The sequence below is a fragment of the Chiloscyllium punctatum genome, chromosome 16 (genome assembly GCF_047496795.1).
Source record: "Chiloscyllium punctatum isolate Juve2018m chromosome 16, sChiPun1.3, whole genome shotgun sequence".
NCBI classification, from domain to species: Eukaryota; Metazoa; Chordata; class Chondrichthyes; order Orectolobiformes; family Hemiscylliidae; genus Chiloscyllium; species Chiloscyllium punctatum.
In genome coordinates this window covers 16,322,879-16,343,031 of record NC_092754.1, presented here as the reverse complement: position 1 = coordinate 16,343,031, position 20,153 = coordinate 16,322,879, and the positions used below count along the sequence as shown (strand labels likewise).

Here is a 20,153-nt window from a genome sequence, read left to right as displayed (position 1 = left end):
AGTTGAGGTTTTGAAATTTCTTCTTCTTTTTGTGTAAAAATGTCCTCCAGAAAAAAGAAAAAATATACAGCAACGTTTAAACTGAAAGTCATAGGGTCCTACAGCACGGAGACAGGCTCTTTGGCCCACACTGGTCCATGCCGACCAAATTGACTGTCCACATTGACACCATTTCCCTGCACTTGGCCCATATCCTTCAAAATCTTTCCTTTCCACGTACTTGTCCAAATGCCTTTTAAATATTGTTAATGTACCTGTCTCAACCACTTCTGCTGGCAGCTCATTCCATACGCATACCGTCCTCTGTGTAAAAGAAGTTGCCCCTCAGGTTCCCTTTTATTCTTTTCCGTCTAAACTTAAACTGATGCCCTCTAATCCTTGATTCTTCAACCTTGGGCAAAAGACTTGAGTGTATTCACTCTATCCATGCCTCTCATGATCTTATATACCTCTATAAGGTTCCCCCTCAGTCTCTATGCTCTAAAGGAAAATGTTCTAGCTCATCCAACCTCTCCCTATAACTCAGACCATTAGGTCCAGGCAACATCCTTATAAATTTCTTCTGTACTCTTTCCAGTTTAACAACATCATTCCTGTAACAAGGTGACCAAAACTGAATACAATCGTCCAACTTTGGTCTCACCAATGTCCTGTCTAATTGCAGCGTAACTTCCCAACTTCTATACTCAGTGCCCTGAGTGATGAAGGCTGGTGTGCCAAGTCGTCTTCACTGCCCTGTGTGCCTGTGACTCCACTTTCAGAGAACCATGCACCTGAACTCCAAGATCCGTCTGTTCCACTACACTCCTTAAGGCCCTACCATTCACCATGAAACTCCTACTTTGATTTGACTTACCAAAATGCTAGACCTCGCACTTGTCTATATTAAAGTTAATTTGCCATTTCTCGGCCCACTTCCCTAGCTGATCAAGGTCCTGCTGCAATTTCTGATAACCATCTTGACCTCACTGTTCACGATACCGCCTAGTTTAGTGTCATCAGCAAACCTACTCATCTTGCCTTGTACATGCTCAACCAAATCATTGATATAGATAACAAGGAATAATAGACCCAGCACCTACTCCACTAGGGCATTCCACTAGTTACAACCATTAGTCTGACAAGCATCCTATCCTCTACCATCAAGCCAATTTTCTATCCAATTTGCCAGCTCTCTCTGGATTTCATGCGATCTAACCTTCCAAAACAGCTGTCCATGTGGAACCTTATCAAAGGCCTTACTGAAAGCCATATAGACTATGTCGATCGTCCTGCCCTTGTCAACCTTCCTGGTTACTTTATCAAAGAACTATGACAAATTTGTGAGGCACTCACAAAGACTACTCCTAACCAAACCCTACCTTTCCGTATGTATGTATATCTTATCCTTCAGAATCTTCTTAAGTAACGTACCCATCATAGATGTTAAGTTTACGTCTATAGTTTCCAAGCTTTTCTTTGTTATTGAGGTTGCAGAGAAGACAAGTAACTGTGGAGCAGCAAAGGAGTTTTGTGTTTTGGAGAAATTTGTGAGAGACTGGAGAAAGATATCGAACTAACTTTAGGCAATGCCGAAACAAAAATGTGCCAACAGAAATAAACCTAGCAAGTGGCCACAATTGGAGAAAAATGTTGCTGAGTGGGAACTGAAAAATTGTCAAAATGGAAACTGTGTTAGTCGTGAAGCCATCCAAATCCATGCATGAAACTAATTGAAGAAAGATGGAATTTCGGATTTAAGGCAAGTGCTTGGTGGTGCACAAGGTTCATGAGAAGGCATGACTTACTACTTTGGTAGAGAACTAAGATTGCACAAAAGCTGCCTGTTGAACTAGAAGATAAGATATTACAATTTCACCAGTTTATAATTGGAAGTCAGCAGAAGGAATGCTGCAAATGATACGGTATTTTGGACTGTAATGTGAATTTCAGCCCACAAAAGTAGTATCCATGAAATAGTCAATCCCATAAATTTAACCTTAAGAAATAGTCTAAACATTTTGACTTTTACATGAGAATACATGTTAGATGAGTCAGCAGGTCCTAGGTTTGAGAAACGGCCTTTTCTGATTTTGATCAGTCTGCGTAGGAATGGCGCAACAGGAGTTGAAATGCAATTGGGATCAATATGTCTGGATTAGGAAGGGGCAAATGCACCCTCTGGTCATATTCAGTGATTCCCCTTGAAAGGTATGCACAATGAATGAGGGCTGAGTTCGCATGTAAGAATTGCAAAAATCCCATCCATGTGACATGTGAAGAATGGACAAAACTTCAAATTCCAGCTACAATTGGCACCACTTGGTATGGGGTGAGAATTTCCTTTTATTAAAAGAGTGCTATTGCAGCTTGAGTGGCATTGACAGGTCAAGATGTTTGCCTGACTGACTTTGTCACTGAAAGTGATTTGTCAGAAGTATGTTGGGCACCACCTATCCCAATAAAAGTTAATACCTGCTTCTGTACTCTTCTGATTCTCACGGGAATTTTTTTTTATCAGTTTGGTGCTTGTTACAACTCTGGGTAAACCCTCCTGCTTAATTTAAGCCAGCAACACAGAAAGGATTTATCCCGTGCAGTAATCTGAAAGTTCAAGAGGCATAGAACAATATAAAGTAAACAATAACAAATATAATTCTTAAAGTATAACAGAGAATAATTAACTAACAACTATTTACAACTCCTTCCTCTAACCTATGTTTTACCTTCCCTCTTCCACAATAAAACCCTCCGATACAGATTTATAAAACAAACTTCAAATCTGTTTTTTGTCTCCAGGCAATCAGCTACACTAACGGCTGGACCAAAAGGTTTCATTATATCTTTTTTCAGAACACTTGGTGCTGTCTGGTAGTTCTGTTGCTTTTAACTCTCTGAAAGGTACATTACACCCACATCTTCATAACAGTGCTAGAGGTGACAGCTTTCACAGAACCATTTGTGTTATGTTATTCTCAATGCAGTGGAAAAAATGAGTATTATTTACTTGAAATAGTTAAAAATAGGTTCATCGTAGACATTACTGGCACAGTGTTTAAAGGACTCGCTGTGAGCTGCGTCCTTTTATTCCGAGCTCACTGGGGCTTTGTGTGAAGGAGCAGATTATTGTACAGTTGGTTTACCTGAATGTATCTGTGTACATACCAATTTAAGTTATAACGTCATGGACTCATACAGCATGGAAACAGACCCTTCAGTCCAAATTGTCCACTCTGATCATGTTTCCAAACCAAACTAGTCCCATTTGCCTGCATTTGGGTCATATCTCTCCAAACCTTTTCTTATTCATGAACTTATTCAAATGTCTTTTAAATGTTGTAATTGTACCTGCATCACCACTTCATCTGGCAGTCCATTCCACGTATGAGCCACACTGAGCACAAAGATTGCCCCTCGTGACCTTTTTAAATCTTTCTCCTGTCACCTTAACAATATGCCCCCTAGTTTTGAATTTCCCTCCCCGAGGAAAAAGACCCTTGCTATTCACCTGATCAATGCCCTTCATGATTTTATAAACATCTATAAGGTCACCCCTCAACCTCTCATGCTCCAGTGAAAATAGTCCCAGCCCCTGTCTTTATTACTTAAGCCCTCCATTCCCAGGAACAACCTTGTATTTATTTAATCAACACTTGCTTCTGATGGCTTTCTTCTAGACCAGTTCTCTGCTAATTCCTGACACTCTCCTAACAATTTGTCACTCTAGCAGAAATATTAGAATGCAGGAAATTCAAAGTTAATTATGAGAAACAACAGAATGATAAAATTTGAGCATGGTCTACTTTATAGTTTGCATGTCTTGAGCAGGAACCAGATTGGTCACACGTCTTTGGTAGGCACTTTGGTAATCTGGCTACACTTCCATTGTCTGGATGCTTTTCCCACGAATGGGATTGTAGGTAAAACAAAAGTTTTGGGATACTTTCACCTGTCCCTCCAACAGTAAATGACAGAGTGCAGAAGTACTAAAACGAATGGCTTCAGCAGCTGCAGCTCTCTGCTTCCACGAGAGGTCTGATAATAAAATAAAAATGATGGGTTGGTATGTAGCTTAATGTTCCTGTTCTGGAGAGATAAGAGTGCCACACAGTAAAAGTATGAATTTAGCTCTTTCAAACTTGCTAGTCAAGAGCATTTTGAGCCAATAATCCAGCTAAATTACCAGTGGTTACAAACCTATCAAAGCATGGGGGTTTGGAGCAGTTTGAGCTGGTAAATTCAGAGCTGCAGGATGTTGAGTCATATTGGCACAAATCTGATTTCCTTGCATGTTGGCACAAAGTTACTGCTTTTAGAGTTGTTTCTCTTTTGCAGTGCCTGAACTGCCATGTTAAATATTGTAAACAGAGCCAGAATAATGTCTTTTGTTAACAGGTGGATCCTTGACAAAGCTGGCCTACTATTCAACAGTGCAGCACAAAGTTGCTAAAGTGCGATCCTTCGATCATTATGGTAAAGTAAGTATGACATGTAACAAAGCAACTTCTGTTTATAAAGTGTCTTTAACAGAACATTCCAACATTTTTCAATATTTCATAATTCGAAATGGCATTGAACTATGCAGTCTATACAATTGGGCAGATGGCAGAAAACATGGTCAATAAGGTAGGTATTAAAGGAAGAAAGATTCATATCCTCACTGGTGGAGCAATTTACTTCAAGGATGCTTATAAGTCCAGATTTAGAGGAGTGCAGAGAAGATTGAGGCCTGGAACCATTATAGGACTGCAAGCCCAATGATGATGCATGAATAGTACTTTGCGTGAGCAACAAATGATCAACAAAGTTTTGGATAACATCAAGTTTACAGAGGGTCGAATATGTGAGACTGGCTAGGAATGCATTGAAATTGTCAAGACTAGAGGTAACAAAGACCTATGCAAGAGTTGCATTAGCAGATGAGCTGACAAAGTCACAATGAGGAATGATTTGGAAGTGGAAAGAGGTTGTGTTGATGATGGATGATGAATGGAAAGTTCAGTTCAGACACATAGGATATCAAGTTTGTGAGCTACCTGATTCAGCTTGAGGCAATAAGCAGGTGTGGGTTGGAGTCAGTAACTAGCGAATAGAGTTTGTGGCAAGGTCTAAAACAATGGCTTGGGTCTTCCAAGTTTATGGTGAGAAGAAAATCGGGCACTTCTGGGACAGGATGTTGTAAAACACTGAGGCTGTGGAGGGATCGAGGGATGGTGTCAGGGTGGAATTGGGTTTCATCAGCATACATGTGAAACTTGATGAAAATAGTTCACAAGTCGAAGAGAACAATTGTCTTTGGAAGTCCAACAGTAAAGAGCTATTTTCAAAAACAGTTGTTCCCCATGTGAATGATAAACAGGACAGTGGATTTACATTATTCATTGGTAAAAAGAATTAATTTTTTAGTCATTACTTTTCAATCCTATTTTAAATTTTTAAATTTAGGCAACTCTTATGATGTGTCATTGGGTTAGGTTTTTATTTATCGAGTTGTATTATATATATCTCCTAGAAATCATGGTTTTCCACAGCATTTGTTTCAGATCATGCTCCTGTATTAATGTTTTCAAAGGTCCCTGATGATGAACCATTGTATGAGATCTCAGTTCAGGAAGAGATCACTGCCCGACTTCATTTTGTTAAATTTGAAAACGCTTATATAGAAACATGTCTGGACTTCATCAAAGCACACCTGGTGAACACAGAGACCAAAGTGATTAAAGCTACAGGAGGTGGTGCTCACAAATTCAAGAATCTCATTGAGAAAAAGCTGGGACTAAAGTAAGTGAAAGCTTAAAACAAGACTCCAAACAAATCTTTCTTGTCTTCAGGGCATAGTGGAAAACTCGACTATGGCACCACAGCATTAGAGATGCTGTCTTTTAGAAGACTTGTTAAACCAAGGCTCAGTTTCTAGTCTCAGGCAAAATTTTACTAATTCCCAATGTGCTATCTTGAAGAAGAGAAAAGGAGTTGTCTGTGCTGTCTTTACCAATGTTCATTGTTCAGCTGATTTCTGTAAAAGTAGAAAAGTGTGGCGGTGGAAAAGCATAGCAGGTCAGGCAACATCCGAGGAGCAGAAAAGTTGACGTTTTGGACATGAGCCCCTCATCAGGATTTTGGAGGTGGAAGGGGACTGAAAGATAAATAGAGCTTCAACATTCCTGAGGAAGGGCTTATGCCCGAAATGTCAACTGTATGGCTGCTCTGATGTTGCCTGACCTGTGCTTTTCCAGCACCACATTTTTCGACTCTGACTCTCCAGCATTTGCAGTCCTCACTTTCTCCCAATCTCTGTAACACATAATTTCTGTTCTTCTCGTTTCTAGCTGTGGAATCCTCTGTGCAAATTAGCTGCCGCATTTCATGCATTCTATCATTGATCACACTTCCAAACAACGTTATTCACTATAAAACTCTTTTGCAATGTGCTGAAGTCATGAAATGTGCTATATAAATATAAATTCTTTTATTTCCTTCCTGTTTACTATTTTTGATTATACCTGCTACAATTCTATTTTTTTAAAATTCTTGAAATAGAACTCAAATGTTTGTTCAGTATCTTCTATTTCAACAGGCCATATGTTTTACCTCTCAGTCTGTCAATTGTGAATTAAGTGGTTTTGGTGCACTGCAAGAGAAGTCTTCTCTGGTTATCCTTTGAGTTATTCACTGTATTGTCATTTACATTTCTGAAGTAAATGTCCAGACATACCACTTGCTTTCCTTTGTGAGGCAACAGCATTAAAACCTTTTATATTTTGCTAAATCATATGTTAGTAAGTGACCTTTGGATATTGGCTTATGTTAATAGCACTTATTCAGCCTACTGCTGGGTCAGTAGCATATTCAGATTAGATGCAACTCAAAACTATTGAAATGTATTTTGTACTTAAATATTACTTCCTACCAATTTATCTTTTCCAACATCTAAGATATTGGTTATGAATCTGAGACTATATATTTCTTGTATTTTTATAATCTGTAAGAAAGAAAATTGCATCTGTATATAGTTCCACTTAACCCTCTTCTGAACGCCCAGGTCTACATTTATAATGAAGATTGTTCAAATAAATTTGTTCAATAATTACACACTCCAGCCTATTGTGTTGTAGCACCCTAACATATTGTTAGAGATAATTGCAGTGCAAAGCTTACCATGCCATTGTAAATTCGGCTATTGGAATTTTTGTTAGAAGTAAGAAAGGTAGGCAGTGTGACTTTGAAAAGGACTTTGAACCAGGTTTGGTCTGATTTTCCCTACCTGTAACGACTTCGCCTGAATGTTATTTTGATTTTAATCTTGTCTGCAACATTGTAGGAGATTGGTATATTAAAACTGGCATGTCAAGTATGCATTATTTATGTGTCTTATTTGAGAGTGCTGTGTAAAGAAATGAAGGAAGTCTTCAGAAAAACAAAATTCTGAAATTAGGATGGCAACAGTCTATTAGGTAGCGTCATTGTGAATGTATTAACTATTTGCTTAACAGCAGCAAATTTCAAAATTGATTTATGTATACTTCCACTTTTTAACTAATAACATTTCAGCTTTATATAATACAAAGAATGTATAGCATATAGTGAGAGTATTTGACCCAACTGAACTGTGCCAGTGTTTATGTTCCTCCTCTGACCCTATTTCATCTTTTACTTTCCATAATTCAACCCCATCGATATATCCTTATTTGTTTCACTCTCGGCAACTTATCTACCTTACACCTAAAAATGCATCCGTGCTATATGCTGAGCTACTATATTTGATAACGATTTCCACTTTCCAACCACATTCTGGATAAAGGAGTATCTCCTCCATTCCTTATTGGATTTATTAAAGGTGCTTAGTTTTGGTCTTCCATGTGTGGAATTCTTTTTTGTATGTCTAACTTAAACTCTGTGGTTTTAAAAGGTCTATTAACTCACCCTTTGAGCTTTTTTTTGAGAGGAAGAATAATGTGGTACATTGTATAATTCTTTCCTTTTAAACTGCATCCTTTCTTTGATTGTGAGGATTGCTAAAGGACATTTGCTGAGATATGATAAATTATTTCACTACCTTCTGTCTTGTCACACGCATATTTAAGACATTCATTTGGAATTTAAGGAGAAGCTGTCTTCAGTTGAAACTCCTATTTTAACACTGAAGTTGGAATACCTGGTATGTCTGCTTGATCTTAGCAATTGCAGTTTTTTCAATAAAAAAAAGCTTAAATCAAGCAACTCATCCTGAGCAGTCAGCAACAGCCGAAAGAACTGTTAAACTCTTGATCTCATCCAGCAATCATTTAACTATAATTGGACTCTGGTGAGAAGAATAATCTGAAATAAATTTTAGAATCTGAATGATCCACGACAAAGTTTCTGCTGATATAAAACACTGACTTGTTGTAAGTCTCCTAGCAGAGAAGTCCTGAGCGTTGGCAGCCAATTTGAAGCTAACAAGTTCTTCATTGCTTGATAGCACAATTGGCAGATGCTTACTGTCGTTAATAATGTCCCCAGGATTGCTGAGGGACCGAGCTCACAACTGTGTTGGAGTGGATATCCGGGTGGGTATGGATTGTAGTAGAGCAGATTGGCACCAGAGCTGACCTTCAGTGGGCTTCAGGCTTTCCCATAATGAACTTAGTTGGAGCAGTGACAGGAAGGCAGTGGAGTTCCCATCCTTCTGCCACCATCCTGCCTGATTAAGTGTCTTCCCCCCGCCCCCCCACCCCCCACCCCAGCAGTTTTTTGAAGAAATTACCAAAAAGATTGATGAAGGCAGAGCAGTAGACGTTGTCTACATGGACTTCAGTAAAGCCTTTGACAAGATTCCACGTGGGAGACTAATCAGTAAAGTTAGGTCACATGGATTTCATGGATGCTTGCCAGTTGGATGCAAAATTGGCTTGACATGGTTTGCACTGTGCAAGAGAATTCATTGCTGCTTTGATTTTTTAAATGCAGTGCTCTTCATACTGAGGGCAGTACAGTATGTTAGCTTTAGGAGCTTCTTAAATTGGTTACTTTTATGATGAGGCAGGCTATATGGCTAGTGCTTAATAGTTGAGATTTTATTTTGTTAGTCTATACAATGCTGTTGCCTTATTGATGTGATTCTTTGTACTTTGGCTTTTCAACTGAGTAAGACTAACATTTTCTTTTAATTTATTTGCAGGGTGGATAAGGAAGATGAAATGACTTGCCTAATAAAGGGTTGCAACTTTGTGCTGCGAAATATTCCACATGAAGCCTTTGTGTACGTGAAGCATGCAGAACCTGAATTCCGCTTTCAGACAACGCACCCAGATATCTTTCCCTACCTGCTGGTGAACATTGGGTCAGGAGTATCTATAGTTAGGGTAAGGAGGATTTATTTCAAATAGTTTTTTAATTTACTGACTAAGTGCAACATGTCCACATTGGGTCTTGCCTTTTTTAAGGAGTGAAAGAATGCTTTCCAGTAGCTTAATCAATATTTTAAAATGATACACCTCTACTATTACCTAAATCTCTCTTTTTTTCCTCTTAATTACTTTCTTTTATCAATTAACCTTCAGAACTGAGTTGGCATAGGTAACTGTGCAGGATTATGGCAGATATTCCTTTGTCTCATACCTTTCTGCCCTGAGCCTGTCAAAGCACTGACTGTTCTTTGGGAATGGTTACCTTTGGGAGCAAGCAGTCTCATAGTGCCTTGCCAAAGCGGTAATTTCTTCAGCCCTCAGATAATAGAGTTAGCCAGCTATTTGATAGTAAAGAACACCATGGTAAAACCCAATTCTGCCCTCACCACGATACATGTCCATCAGGCTGGAATCAGAAAGGCTAGACTTGGCATTCAATGAATATGCTGACTAAGATCAGCTAATTTATCCTTTCAAAATGCAAATCTCAAATAAGAGACTGTAGACTTTTTTCAAAATTAAAACCTGCTTTCTTCTGTGATGGAGACAATGGAGGAAGGTTTCCAAATTTTAAGCTTGCATTGAAATTACAGGTTTACTTAATACTCAAAAAAGACTTATGGTTATGTATCACATTTTGATATCTCGCAAAGGGGTTAGAAGCCTTGAATTGTATAACAAACTGTGTTTATTTTAATTCTTCTCATCCACCCAGGTCGAGTCTGAAGACCAATTTGAGCGGATTGGAGGAAGCTCAATAGGAGGTGGTACGTTCTGGGGGCTCGGAGCATTGCTGACAAAAACAAAGGTGGTCATTTTATCCCAATCTCTTCCCTACCTTTGACTTTATAGATTCTGTGCTCATCACATGCCTTTCTGAGATCAGGAGTATGGGTTTGAAGCAGTCTTCAAGCATCAGCGATTCAGGCCTCTAGTCAGGTATTTAGAAGCTTGGCAGAGATGGAGGCAGAAAAAAAGAAATTTACTGGCCAAATTTACTGGTCTATTGTGAGCAAGGTGTTAGAAGTGATAATTAAAGAAATTGTACTGTGCATTTTGAAAAAAGATCAAGGTAATCGGAATGAGTCAGCATGGCTTTGTCAAAGGGAAAAGCATCTAACCATATTTTTGGAGTTCTTTGAAGGAGTAACATGCACTCTGAATAAAGGGGAGCTTTTAGATTTTCTGTACTTGGCTTTCCAGAAGGCATTTACAAGGTGCTGTATTTTCCTGTTGTGGAAAATAAAAGCTTATGTTATTGGGGTAATTTATTAGCATGGATAGCAGATTAACTGGGTGGTATAAAGCAGAATATGAATAAATGGGTTTTTGTCTGATTGACAAGATGTGACAAATGGTGTCTTGTTGGTATCTGTGCTGTGGCCTCAACTTATTACAATTTACACACATGAGTTAGATGAGGGTGATGAAGGCATGATAACTAAATTTGCGGATGATGCCAAGGTAGGTAGCAAAATACATTTTAAGGAAGCCGTAATCTGGTTGCAGGTGGGTATGGTTGAGTGACTGAACAGAAATCTGACAGATGGAGTATAATGTGAGAAAGTGTGAAATTGTTCACTCTGTCAGGAAAAGCTATAAGAACAGAATATAACTCAAGTGGAGAACCACGACTGAATTCCAAAGTACGGAGAGATTTGGAAGGATTAGTGTTCTTGTGCAGGAGTCACAAAACTTTTTAGTATGTAGGTACAATATATAATCAAGGAGGCCAGTAGCATGGTATAATTTACTACGAAACGAGTTAAACATAAAAGTAAGGATGTTATGCTTCAATTATACAGGACACTGGTGAGACCGCATCTCTTATACTGTGTGCAGTTTTGGTCTCAATCTAGTAAGCCACCTCTGAACTGCCTCTAATGCAATGGGGGCATAGATGAGGTGAGTAGCCAAGATTTTTTACCAAGGGTAGCGGAGTCCTAAACTCAATGCTAATTTCTATTTTAAATTGACATTGACTAAATAGGGAAAGCCTTATTTTTGGCAGCGAGAGTAGAAAAAAGCCCCTGACTATCCAACCTCTCTATGTATGTCATAATTTGGTAGACCTATATTGGTCACCTCTCAGCATCCATCTTTCCAGTGAAAACAATCTGAGTTTATCCAATCTTTCCTCACAACTAAAAGCCTCCCGACCAGACAACATCCTGATAAAGCTTCTCGGCACCCCCTCCAAACAATCCACATCCTTCTGGTATTTTGGCAACCAGAAAGGCAAGCAATTTTTGCACATGTGGCCTAACTGAAGTTTTATACAGTTGTTACATAACTTGCCAACTTTAATATTCAGTGCTCCAGCCAATGAAGGCAAGTGTTCTGTATGCCTTCTCAACCACCTTACCCATTTGTGTTGCTGCTTTCAGGGACCTATGGACTTGAACGCCCAGATCACACTGTATTTCAGTGCATCTCAAGATGCTGCCATTATTATATAATTCGCACCTGAATCTGATCATCTAAAATATATCACCTCGCATTTGTCCAGATTAATCTCAATCTGCTATTTCTCTGCCCAGATCTGCAATCTATCTATATCTTGCTGTATCCTTTGACAGTCTTCCTCATTATTTACAACTCTGTCAAATTTGGTGTCATCCACAAACTTACTAATCAGACCACCCATATTTTCCATCAGATTATTTATACATATTACAAATAACCAAGGTCCTAGCATTGATCCCTGCAGAACACTACTAACTACTGATCTCCATTCTGACAAGCACTGTTGCACTGCTGCACCCTGTCTACCAAGCCAGTTTTGTATCCACCTAGCCAGCTCACCCAGGATTCCATCAAACTCTACCTTTTGTACCTGCCAGGAGGTACCTTATCAAATGCCTTACTACAGTCCATGTAGACACCAGCCACTACCCTTCCCTCATCAATCATTCTTGTCACCTCCTCAGAAAACCCAGTCATGTTGGTGAGACATGACCTGACCAGCACAAACCCATGCTGTCTTACACTAACAAGTCCATTTGCTTCCAAATATGAGTAAATCCTATCTCTCAGTATCTTCCTCAATAACTTCCTCACTAATGATGTCAGGCTTGCTGGCCTGTAATTACCTGGCTTCTCTCTGTTTCCTTTCCTAAGCAAAGGGACAACATTAGCCATTCCCTAGTTCCGTGGAACCTTGTCTGATGTCAAAGAGGATGCAAAGTTATGTGTTAAGGCCTCAGCGGTTTCCTCTCTTTCCTCTCACACTATCCCTGGGATAGATCCTATTTGGCCCTGGGGACTTGTCTACTTAATACATTTCAAGACAGCCAACACTTCTTCCTTCATTATGTTGACCTGCCTGTGATTATTCACACACATTTCCCTAACCTCTTTGGTGAATAGCAATGCAAAGTACTTGTTAAGGATCTTGCTTATTTCCTGTGGCTTCACACTTAACCTCTCTCCTTTACGCTATCCTTAGCTACCCTCTTGCTTGTAATATATTTATAAAATGCCTTGGAATTCTCCTTAATCCTGCTGGCCAGGGACAATTCATAGCCCCATTTAGCCCTCCTAACTTTTACCCTGTTTGAGCTCCTTCTTACTTTCTCTATGTTCTTCAAGGACTTAGTCATTTTTAGTTGCCTAAACCTTAGGCATACTTCCTTTTTTTGCGACTAAGCTGATAATTTTCCGTGTCATCCAAGGTTCCTGAATCCTGTCATTCCTGTCCTTCATTTCCACAGGAACATGCCTGTCCTGCACTTTAATTGACTAGTCTTTAAAAGACCCCAACATGTCAAATGTAGATTTACTTTCAAACAACCACTTCCAATCTGCATTCTCCAATTCTTGCCTAATTTGGTTATTGTTGGCACTCCCTCAGTTTAACGTTTTCATCCGAGGTCTGCTCTTGTCCTTCTTGGTAAGTATCTGAAAACGTATAGAATTAGAACAAGGACAAAGGACAAAGGACAATGCTGTACCTATAATGCCTTGGTACAAGATCCCTCCAGGGTGACCTCCCTCAACACAGCTGTGACCTGCTCCCTAACCAGTAATGTAGCTCCCCACATCTTTTGCTTCCTCCTCTGCCTCTTCTAAAACGTCGATATCCTGGAACATGAAGCTGCTAATCCTGTCCCTCTTTCAACCACATTTTACTGTACTCATGTGATTACATGTGCCAGTAAACCCAATTCAGTTCAATAAACATGTATGTTTAAGGTGAGTGAGGGAAGATTTAAAAGGGACCTGAGGGGCAACATTTTCACATAGAGTATAGTGCATGTATGGAATGAGCTCCCAGAGGAAGTGGTAGAAGATGTTACAATTACAGAGGAACCTCGATTATCCGAACAAGATGGGTGGGCACTATTTCATACAGATAATTGATTATTCAGTTAATTGATTCAATGCCTCTTCTTTGGGACTCTGAGTTTTCAGAAGTTTCCTTTTTCCCTTGCTCTGCCTGCCATGCTCCCTCTCTCTGCCTCAGGGTTTGTTTCTGAGCAGATTCACACTTGTGTGTAAGGCACTTGCAACAGTGCTGTAGACCCCACCCCAAATCAATTCAGTGGGATTGACACAGTGAGCACTTGCTATGTCTCCGAGCCCCCCCCCCCACCACCAATCCTGCATCCCCGTCCAAGCTCCCCAACCCCTCCTGCTCCCCCCAACACCATCCAACCCCGCCCCCTGTTTGCTCCCTGGACCTCTTCCAACCCTGCCCTTCAGTCCGCCACCCCCCCCTCTCCAAACCTCATCCACCTGGCTCCCCCCCATCTGACTCAACCCCACCTTTGCCCCCATTCCCGTCCAACCCTGCCCCTTGTCCGACCTCCCCCAACTCCGTCCTTCCCACCTCTTGTCCAACCCCACTCTACCTCTGCACCCAACCCCGCCACACGGCTGACTCTCAAACCCATCTAACCCCTGTCCGCCTCTGACCCGCCCCATCCCCACCCACCATCCACACCCTCAACACCCCCCCCCACCCCCTTCCCCTGGACAGATAGACTGTTCACCAACAATAAGACTGCTGCTGCCTTTGGACAGTGAGTCTTCAAATACCAAACGCACACAACTTTTTACTGCAACTATTTCTCAAGTTCCACCTTTGCCCTGTCTGGGACAATGTTGGAGAGATTATCTAGGGAAGGGGGGGGAGGGGGGGGGTTCAGGGTACACGCCTGCGTAGAACTTCAGGGAAAGTGTGGGGAGAGAGAGAGGGGGTAGGCAGTTAGTCATTTGAAGGCAGTGCCTGGGCTCCCATTGTTGTCCAGGACTGCTCTCAGCAGCAATTCAGTAAGCCGAGTTCATTTTTAATCATTGTAAACAAAAAGCGCAAGCAGTGTTGAAAACACCTCTTTGATGTAATGTTTCTATCGGCACCTCGAGATCTCCTTCAGATAATCCGATATTTGGGTAATTGATATTTGGTTAATTGAGATTCCTCTGTACAACATTTAAAAGACAATTGGGTAGGCATATGAATAGGAAATGTTTAGAGGGATACGGGCCAAATGCAAGCAAGCAGGACTAGTTCAGTTGAGGATATCTGGTCAGCATGGGTGAGTTGGACCGAAAGGTCTGATTCTGTGCTGTATGACTTTGACGCAGTCCTAAAGTTTGGCCATGGCATTGATGATGGCAATTGTTCTTTTCTGTTGGGATTTCCAGTTAATATTGCTGTCATTCTTTATTAATTGCTTTACTTCTTATTCCCTTTCCCGCGACCCAAAGTTGCAAACCTAGGGAAAATAAAGATGATGATAAAGTTTAATCCCAGTTTCTCTTGAGCGAATTGATCTTTATTGTATGGTGGAGTAGGGGTGTTACAATTGACCTCTGTTAACTGATCTACAAGAAAAGAATTGGCCATTGTTTCTGCTCTTATTTATTATTCATTCAACCCAGTACAGATGGGGGAGGCCAGGAAAAGAGCGATGACACTGTCTGTATCTGTTAAAACATGGGTACGTGACTGAGGTATTTGAAGGGAAACTGGCATTTAGGTTTCATGAAGGAGTAGGCTAAGCAAAAGGAACACCCAGATGACACAAATCACAATTTTAATTTAAATTTTATTTCCTTGAGTTTCTTTCTGTATCCCTAATTGTATGCAGCAATTAGAAACCAAAGGGCTGTCATATGCTTATTATGTATGATTCATTGCATCTTAAGTTATAAAGGCAATTTTCTGCATTATCATGTCTAGACTTATGCCCAAAAGGCTAACCTAATTTGTGTATGGCTTACTTTAACTTTTATTCTCTTCATACAGCGATTTGATGAATTATTGCAACTTGCTTCAAAAGGGCAGCACACAAATGTGGATATGCTAGTTCGTGATATTTATGGTGGGGCATATGAATCCTTTGGGCTGACTGGAGATCTTATTGCCAGTAGCTTTGGAAAATCTGCCACTACTGATAAAGGTAGGTACATCTTGATGAGTTGCCGTGTCTTGAATCCTGTTTGGCCGGAGGCAGTTTCTTGTGATAACGATCGTAATAATTATTGCTGCTTTATGATCCTACCCATTAGCGCCACCATTGTACTCTCTCATAAACAACAATAGAATGCAAAATCATATCTCAAGCTTCATTTTACATATATGATGATTGATGTTGGAATTAATGTATTGCCATCACTTTTAAGTTTTAAATACATTAAGATGGGAGATGTTAGTGCTGAAATACCTCCTATTTTAGTATATGTCGTTTCACTCAAAGTAAAACATCTTCACTCTTTCACTGATCAACGTTCAAAGTCCAAGCGAAGAAACATGCTTGTCTATGCACCAGTGTGCCATCATCCATTACTAGTAACTTTTGACACCCCTTGGCCAAATCGCTAATTGGACCGAAGGGTCTGTTTCCATGCTATACATCTCTATTACTCTATGACTCTAATTGAATTAGGTGTGTTGCATCACTGAAATTAATTGGTTTTTTTTGTGCGGGAATTCAAATGCAAGTTTTTCTTATTCATTTTTCGGATGTGGGCATGACTGGCTGTGCCAGACTTTTATCTGGATAGGCCAACAAGAGGCGAGGTGAGGCCACATTGGATTTGATATTGAATAATGAAGCAGGCTAGATGTTAGATTTGGGGGTAGGTGAGCACTCTGCTGATAGTGACCACAATTTGCTTACGTTTACTTTAGTGATCGAAAGAAATAGATATATACTCCAGGGCAACAGTTATAGCTGGGAGAAAGTTTATTATGATGTGATTAAGCAAGATTTAGGATGGAGAAGGAAACTGCAGGGGATGGGCACAATTGAAATGTGGAGCTTGTTCAAGGAACAGGAGGAGGAGACTTATGTAAAGATGAGATGTGAAGGTCCAGCTAGGGAGCTTGAGAATTACAAGTTAGCTGGGAAGAACCTAAAGAGAGAGCTAAGAAGAGCCAGGAGGGGACACGAGAAGTCTTTGGCAGGTAGGATCAAGGAAAACCCGAAAGCTTTCTATAGGTATGAGCGGAATAAAAAAATGACGAGAGTAACATTAGGGCCAGTTAAGGACAGTAGTGGGAAGTTGTGCGTCAAGTCCAATGAGTTAGGAGAGGCGCTAACTGAATACTTTTCATCAGTATTCACACAAGAAAATGACCATGTTGTCCAGGAGAATATTGAGATTCAGGCTATTAGGACGGGATTGAGGTTCATAAGGACGAGGTGTTAGCAATTCTGGAAAACGTGAAAATAACTAAGTCCCCTGGGCTGGATGGGATTTATCCTAGGATTCTCTGGGATGCTAGGGAGGAGATTGCAGAGCCTTTGGCTTTGATCTTTGTCATCATTGTTCTACAGGATTTGTGCCAGAAGACTGGAGGATAGCAAATGTTGTCCCCTTGTTCAAGAAGAGGAGCGGAGACAATCCTGGTAATTATAGACCAGTGAGCCTTACTTCGGTTGTGGGTAAAGTGTTGAAAAGGATTACAAGAGATAGGATTTATAGTCTTCTAGAAAGGAATGATTTGATTAGGTATAGTCAAACACAGATTTGTGAAGGGTAGGTCGTGCCTCACTAATTTTTATTGAGTTTTTTGAGAAGGTGAACAAACAGGTAGATGAGGGTAAAGTGGTTGATAAGCTGTATATATGGATTTCAGTAGAGCGTTTGATAAGGTTCCCCTCGGCAGGCAGTTGCAGAGAATGTGGAGGCATGGCATTGAGGGTGATTTAGTTGTTTGGATCAGAAATTGGCTAGTTGTAAAAAGACAGGGTGGTGGTTGATGGGAAATGTTCATCCTGGAGTTCAGTTACTAGAGATACCGCAAGGATCTGTTTTGGGGCCACTGCGGTTTGTCATTTTTATAACTGACCTGGATGAGGGTGTAGAGGATGGGTTAGTAAATTTGTGGATGACACTAAGGTTGGTAGAGTTGTGGATAATGCTGAAGGATGTTGCAGGTTACAGAGGGTCATAAATAAGCTGCAGATCTGGGCTGAGAGGTGGCAAATAGAGTTTAATGCGGAAAAGTGTGAGGTGATTCACCTTTTAGAAGGAGTAATAGGAATACAGAGTACTGGGCTAATAGTAAGATTTTTGGTAGTGTGGATGTGCAGAGATGTCTGTGTCCATGTGCATAGATCCTTGAAAGTTGCCATCCAGGTTGATAGGGTTGTTAAAAAGGTGTACAGTGTGTTAGCTTTTATTGGTAAAGGCATTGCGTTTCAGAGCCATAAGGTCATGCTGCAGCAGCACAAAACTTGGAGTATTACCTACAGTTCTGGTTGCTGCATGATAGGAAGTATGTGGAAACATTGAAAGGGTGCAGAGGCAATTTACCAGGATGTTGTCTGCTGGAGGGAAGTTCTTATGAAGAAAGGTTGAGCGACTTGAGGCTGTTTTTGTTAGAGAGAGGAAGGTTGAGAAGTGACTTAATAGAGACATACAAGATGATCAGAAGGTTAGATAGGGTGGACATTGAGAGCCTTTCTCGTCGGATGGTGATGGCTAGCACGAGGGTGCATAGCTTTAAATTGAGGGGTGATGGATATAGGACAGATGTCAGAGGTAGTTTATTTACTCAGAGTAGTAGAACGTACTGCCTGCAACAGTAGCAAATTGCCAACATTAAGGGCATTTAAATGGTCATTGGGTAGACTTGGATGAAAGTGGAATAGTGTAGGTCAGATGGGCTCCAGATTGATTTCACTGGTCAGCGCAACATTGAGGGCCAAAGGGCCTGTACTGTGCTGTAATGTTTAATGTTCAATATTCTATGATCTTGATAATGAGCTGCCTTCTTGACCCTCTGTAGTCTTTTGGTGTAAGTAAATGCATATTTCATTTGAGAGGGAGTTCCAGGATGTTGATCCAGTTATAATGAAGGAATGCTTCCATCTCAATGGCTTGGAGAGGAACTTGTAGATGGTGGAGTTCCTTTGTTTTTCCAAATGTTTGTGTTTGTGGCTTTGATGCTGTCTGAAGTGCCTTGGTGAGTGTCTGCAGTGCATCATATAGGTGGTACACACTATTGATACTGAGAGTGAATGTTTATGGATGTGATGCCAATCCAGCAGACTACTTTTTAACTGGATATTGTCAGGCTGCTTTAGTGTTGTTGGGGCTGCACTCATCAAGGCAAGTGGAAAGTATTCTATCACAATTCTGACTTATGCTTTGTAAGTAGACAGGCTTTGGGAGTCATGAAGTGAGTTACTTGCTGCAGGATTCTTAGCTTCTGACCACTGTTGTTGCCACAGTGTTACTATGGCTCAGTTCATTTTCTGGTTAATGGTAGCCCCAGGATATTGATAGTTGGGGATTCGGTGACAATGGTGCCATTGTATATCAAAGGCAATAGTTAGATTCTCTCTTGTTCAAAATGATCATTGCTCGTCATTTGTGTGGCATGAATGTTACTTGCTACTTGTGAGCCTAAATCTGGAAATTATCCAGATCTTGTTGCATTTGGACATGGACTGCTTCTGTATCTGAAGAATCATGAATTGTGCTGTAAATTGTGCATACATCAATGAGCATCCCATTTCTGACCTTGTGTTTAAGGGAAGGTCATTGATGAAACAGCTGACGATGGTTGCCCTGAAGAGTTATAGAACTGTTGTGGTACAGTAGTAATGTATCTGTATCTTAGTCAGAGAAAACCCTGGTTGAAGTCCCGCTTGCTCCAGAGGTGTGTAGTAACACCTGTCAGCAGGTTTAGAAAATATTTACCTTAAGGAGCTCCTGCAGGGATGCCTGGAGCTGAGATGACTAACCTTCAACAGTAATAACCATCTTCCTTTAGCTTTGTACAATCCTACAGTACAGAAGAGGCCTTTGGCCCATCAAATCTGTACTGCCAAAGCTGTACTGGATCTACACTAGTCTCACTGTCCAACACTGCATAGCCTTGAATGTTGGGAGTATTTTGTGCTCATTCATCTAAGTACATTTTCAAGGTTGTGAGATTATCCACCTCCACTCCCTTCCCACATACTGCATTTTGGAACCCCACCTCCCTTTGGGTGAAAAATACCTTTCCTCAAATCCCTTCTGATCGTCCTGTCTTTCAGTGTAAAATTGTGCTTCCTGTTGTTGACTCTTTGACTTTCTATTCACCCTGTTCAGATCCTCATAATCTTGTGCACTCCTGGCAGGTCCTCCCCTCAGTCATTAACTCTATTTTTGTTAGGTGTCCTTGATTCTGCACTTTGTCAAATGCTGCCTTGATGTCAAAAGCAGTCATTCTTACCTCACCTCACATCACAAGACTCTTGTCATTCTGCTTCATGTGGTTAGTAAATAGAGTTAATTGAGATTCTGGAACTTTGCAAGCGGTTAGTAACACCTGGTAAT

The 20,153-nt window shown here is 40.5% G+C and overlaps 1 protein-coding gene across 7 annotated transcripts in view; it reads left to right on the top strand.

Annotated features, from left to right (window-relative positions):
* Positions 1 to 20,153, top strand: part of pank4 (pantothenate kinase 4 (inactive)) — a 69,059-nt gene that overhangs the window by 6,817 nt on the left and 42,089 nt on the right. For 6 of the 7 annotated variants that reach the window (XR_011962691.1, XR_011962690.1, XM_072586299.1 and 3 more), the window contains exons 2-7: positions 4,375 to 4,457; positions 5,552 to 5,760; positions 9,140 to 9,323; positions 10,084 to 10,176; positions 15,622 to 15,775; positions 17,156 to 17,227. Coding sequence is in view for 5 of the 7 variants with exons in the window: in XM_072586299.1 (XP_072442400.1) it covers positions 4,375 to 4,457; positions 5,552 to 5,760; positions 9,140 to 9,323; positions 10,084 to 10,176; positions 15,622 to 15,775; positions 17,156 to 17,227 (795 nt within the window). In the remaining 2 variants the exon portion in view is untranslated. The remainder of the gene's footprint in view (positions 1 to 4,374; positions 4,458 to 5,551; positions 5,761 to 9,139; positions 9,324 to 10,083; positions 10,177 to 15,621; positions 15,776 to 17,155; positions 17,228 to 20,153) is intronic. The other variant, XM_072586300.1, reaches the window with a different exon arrangement.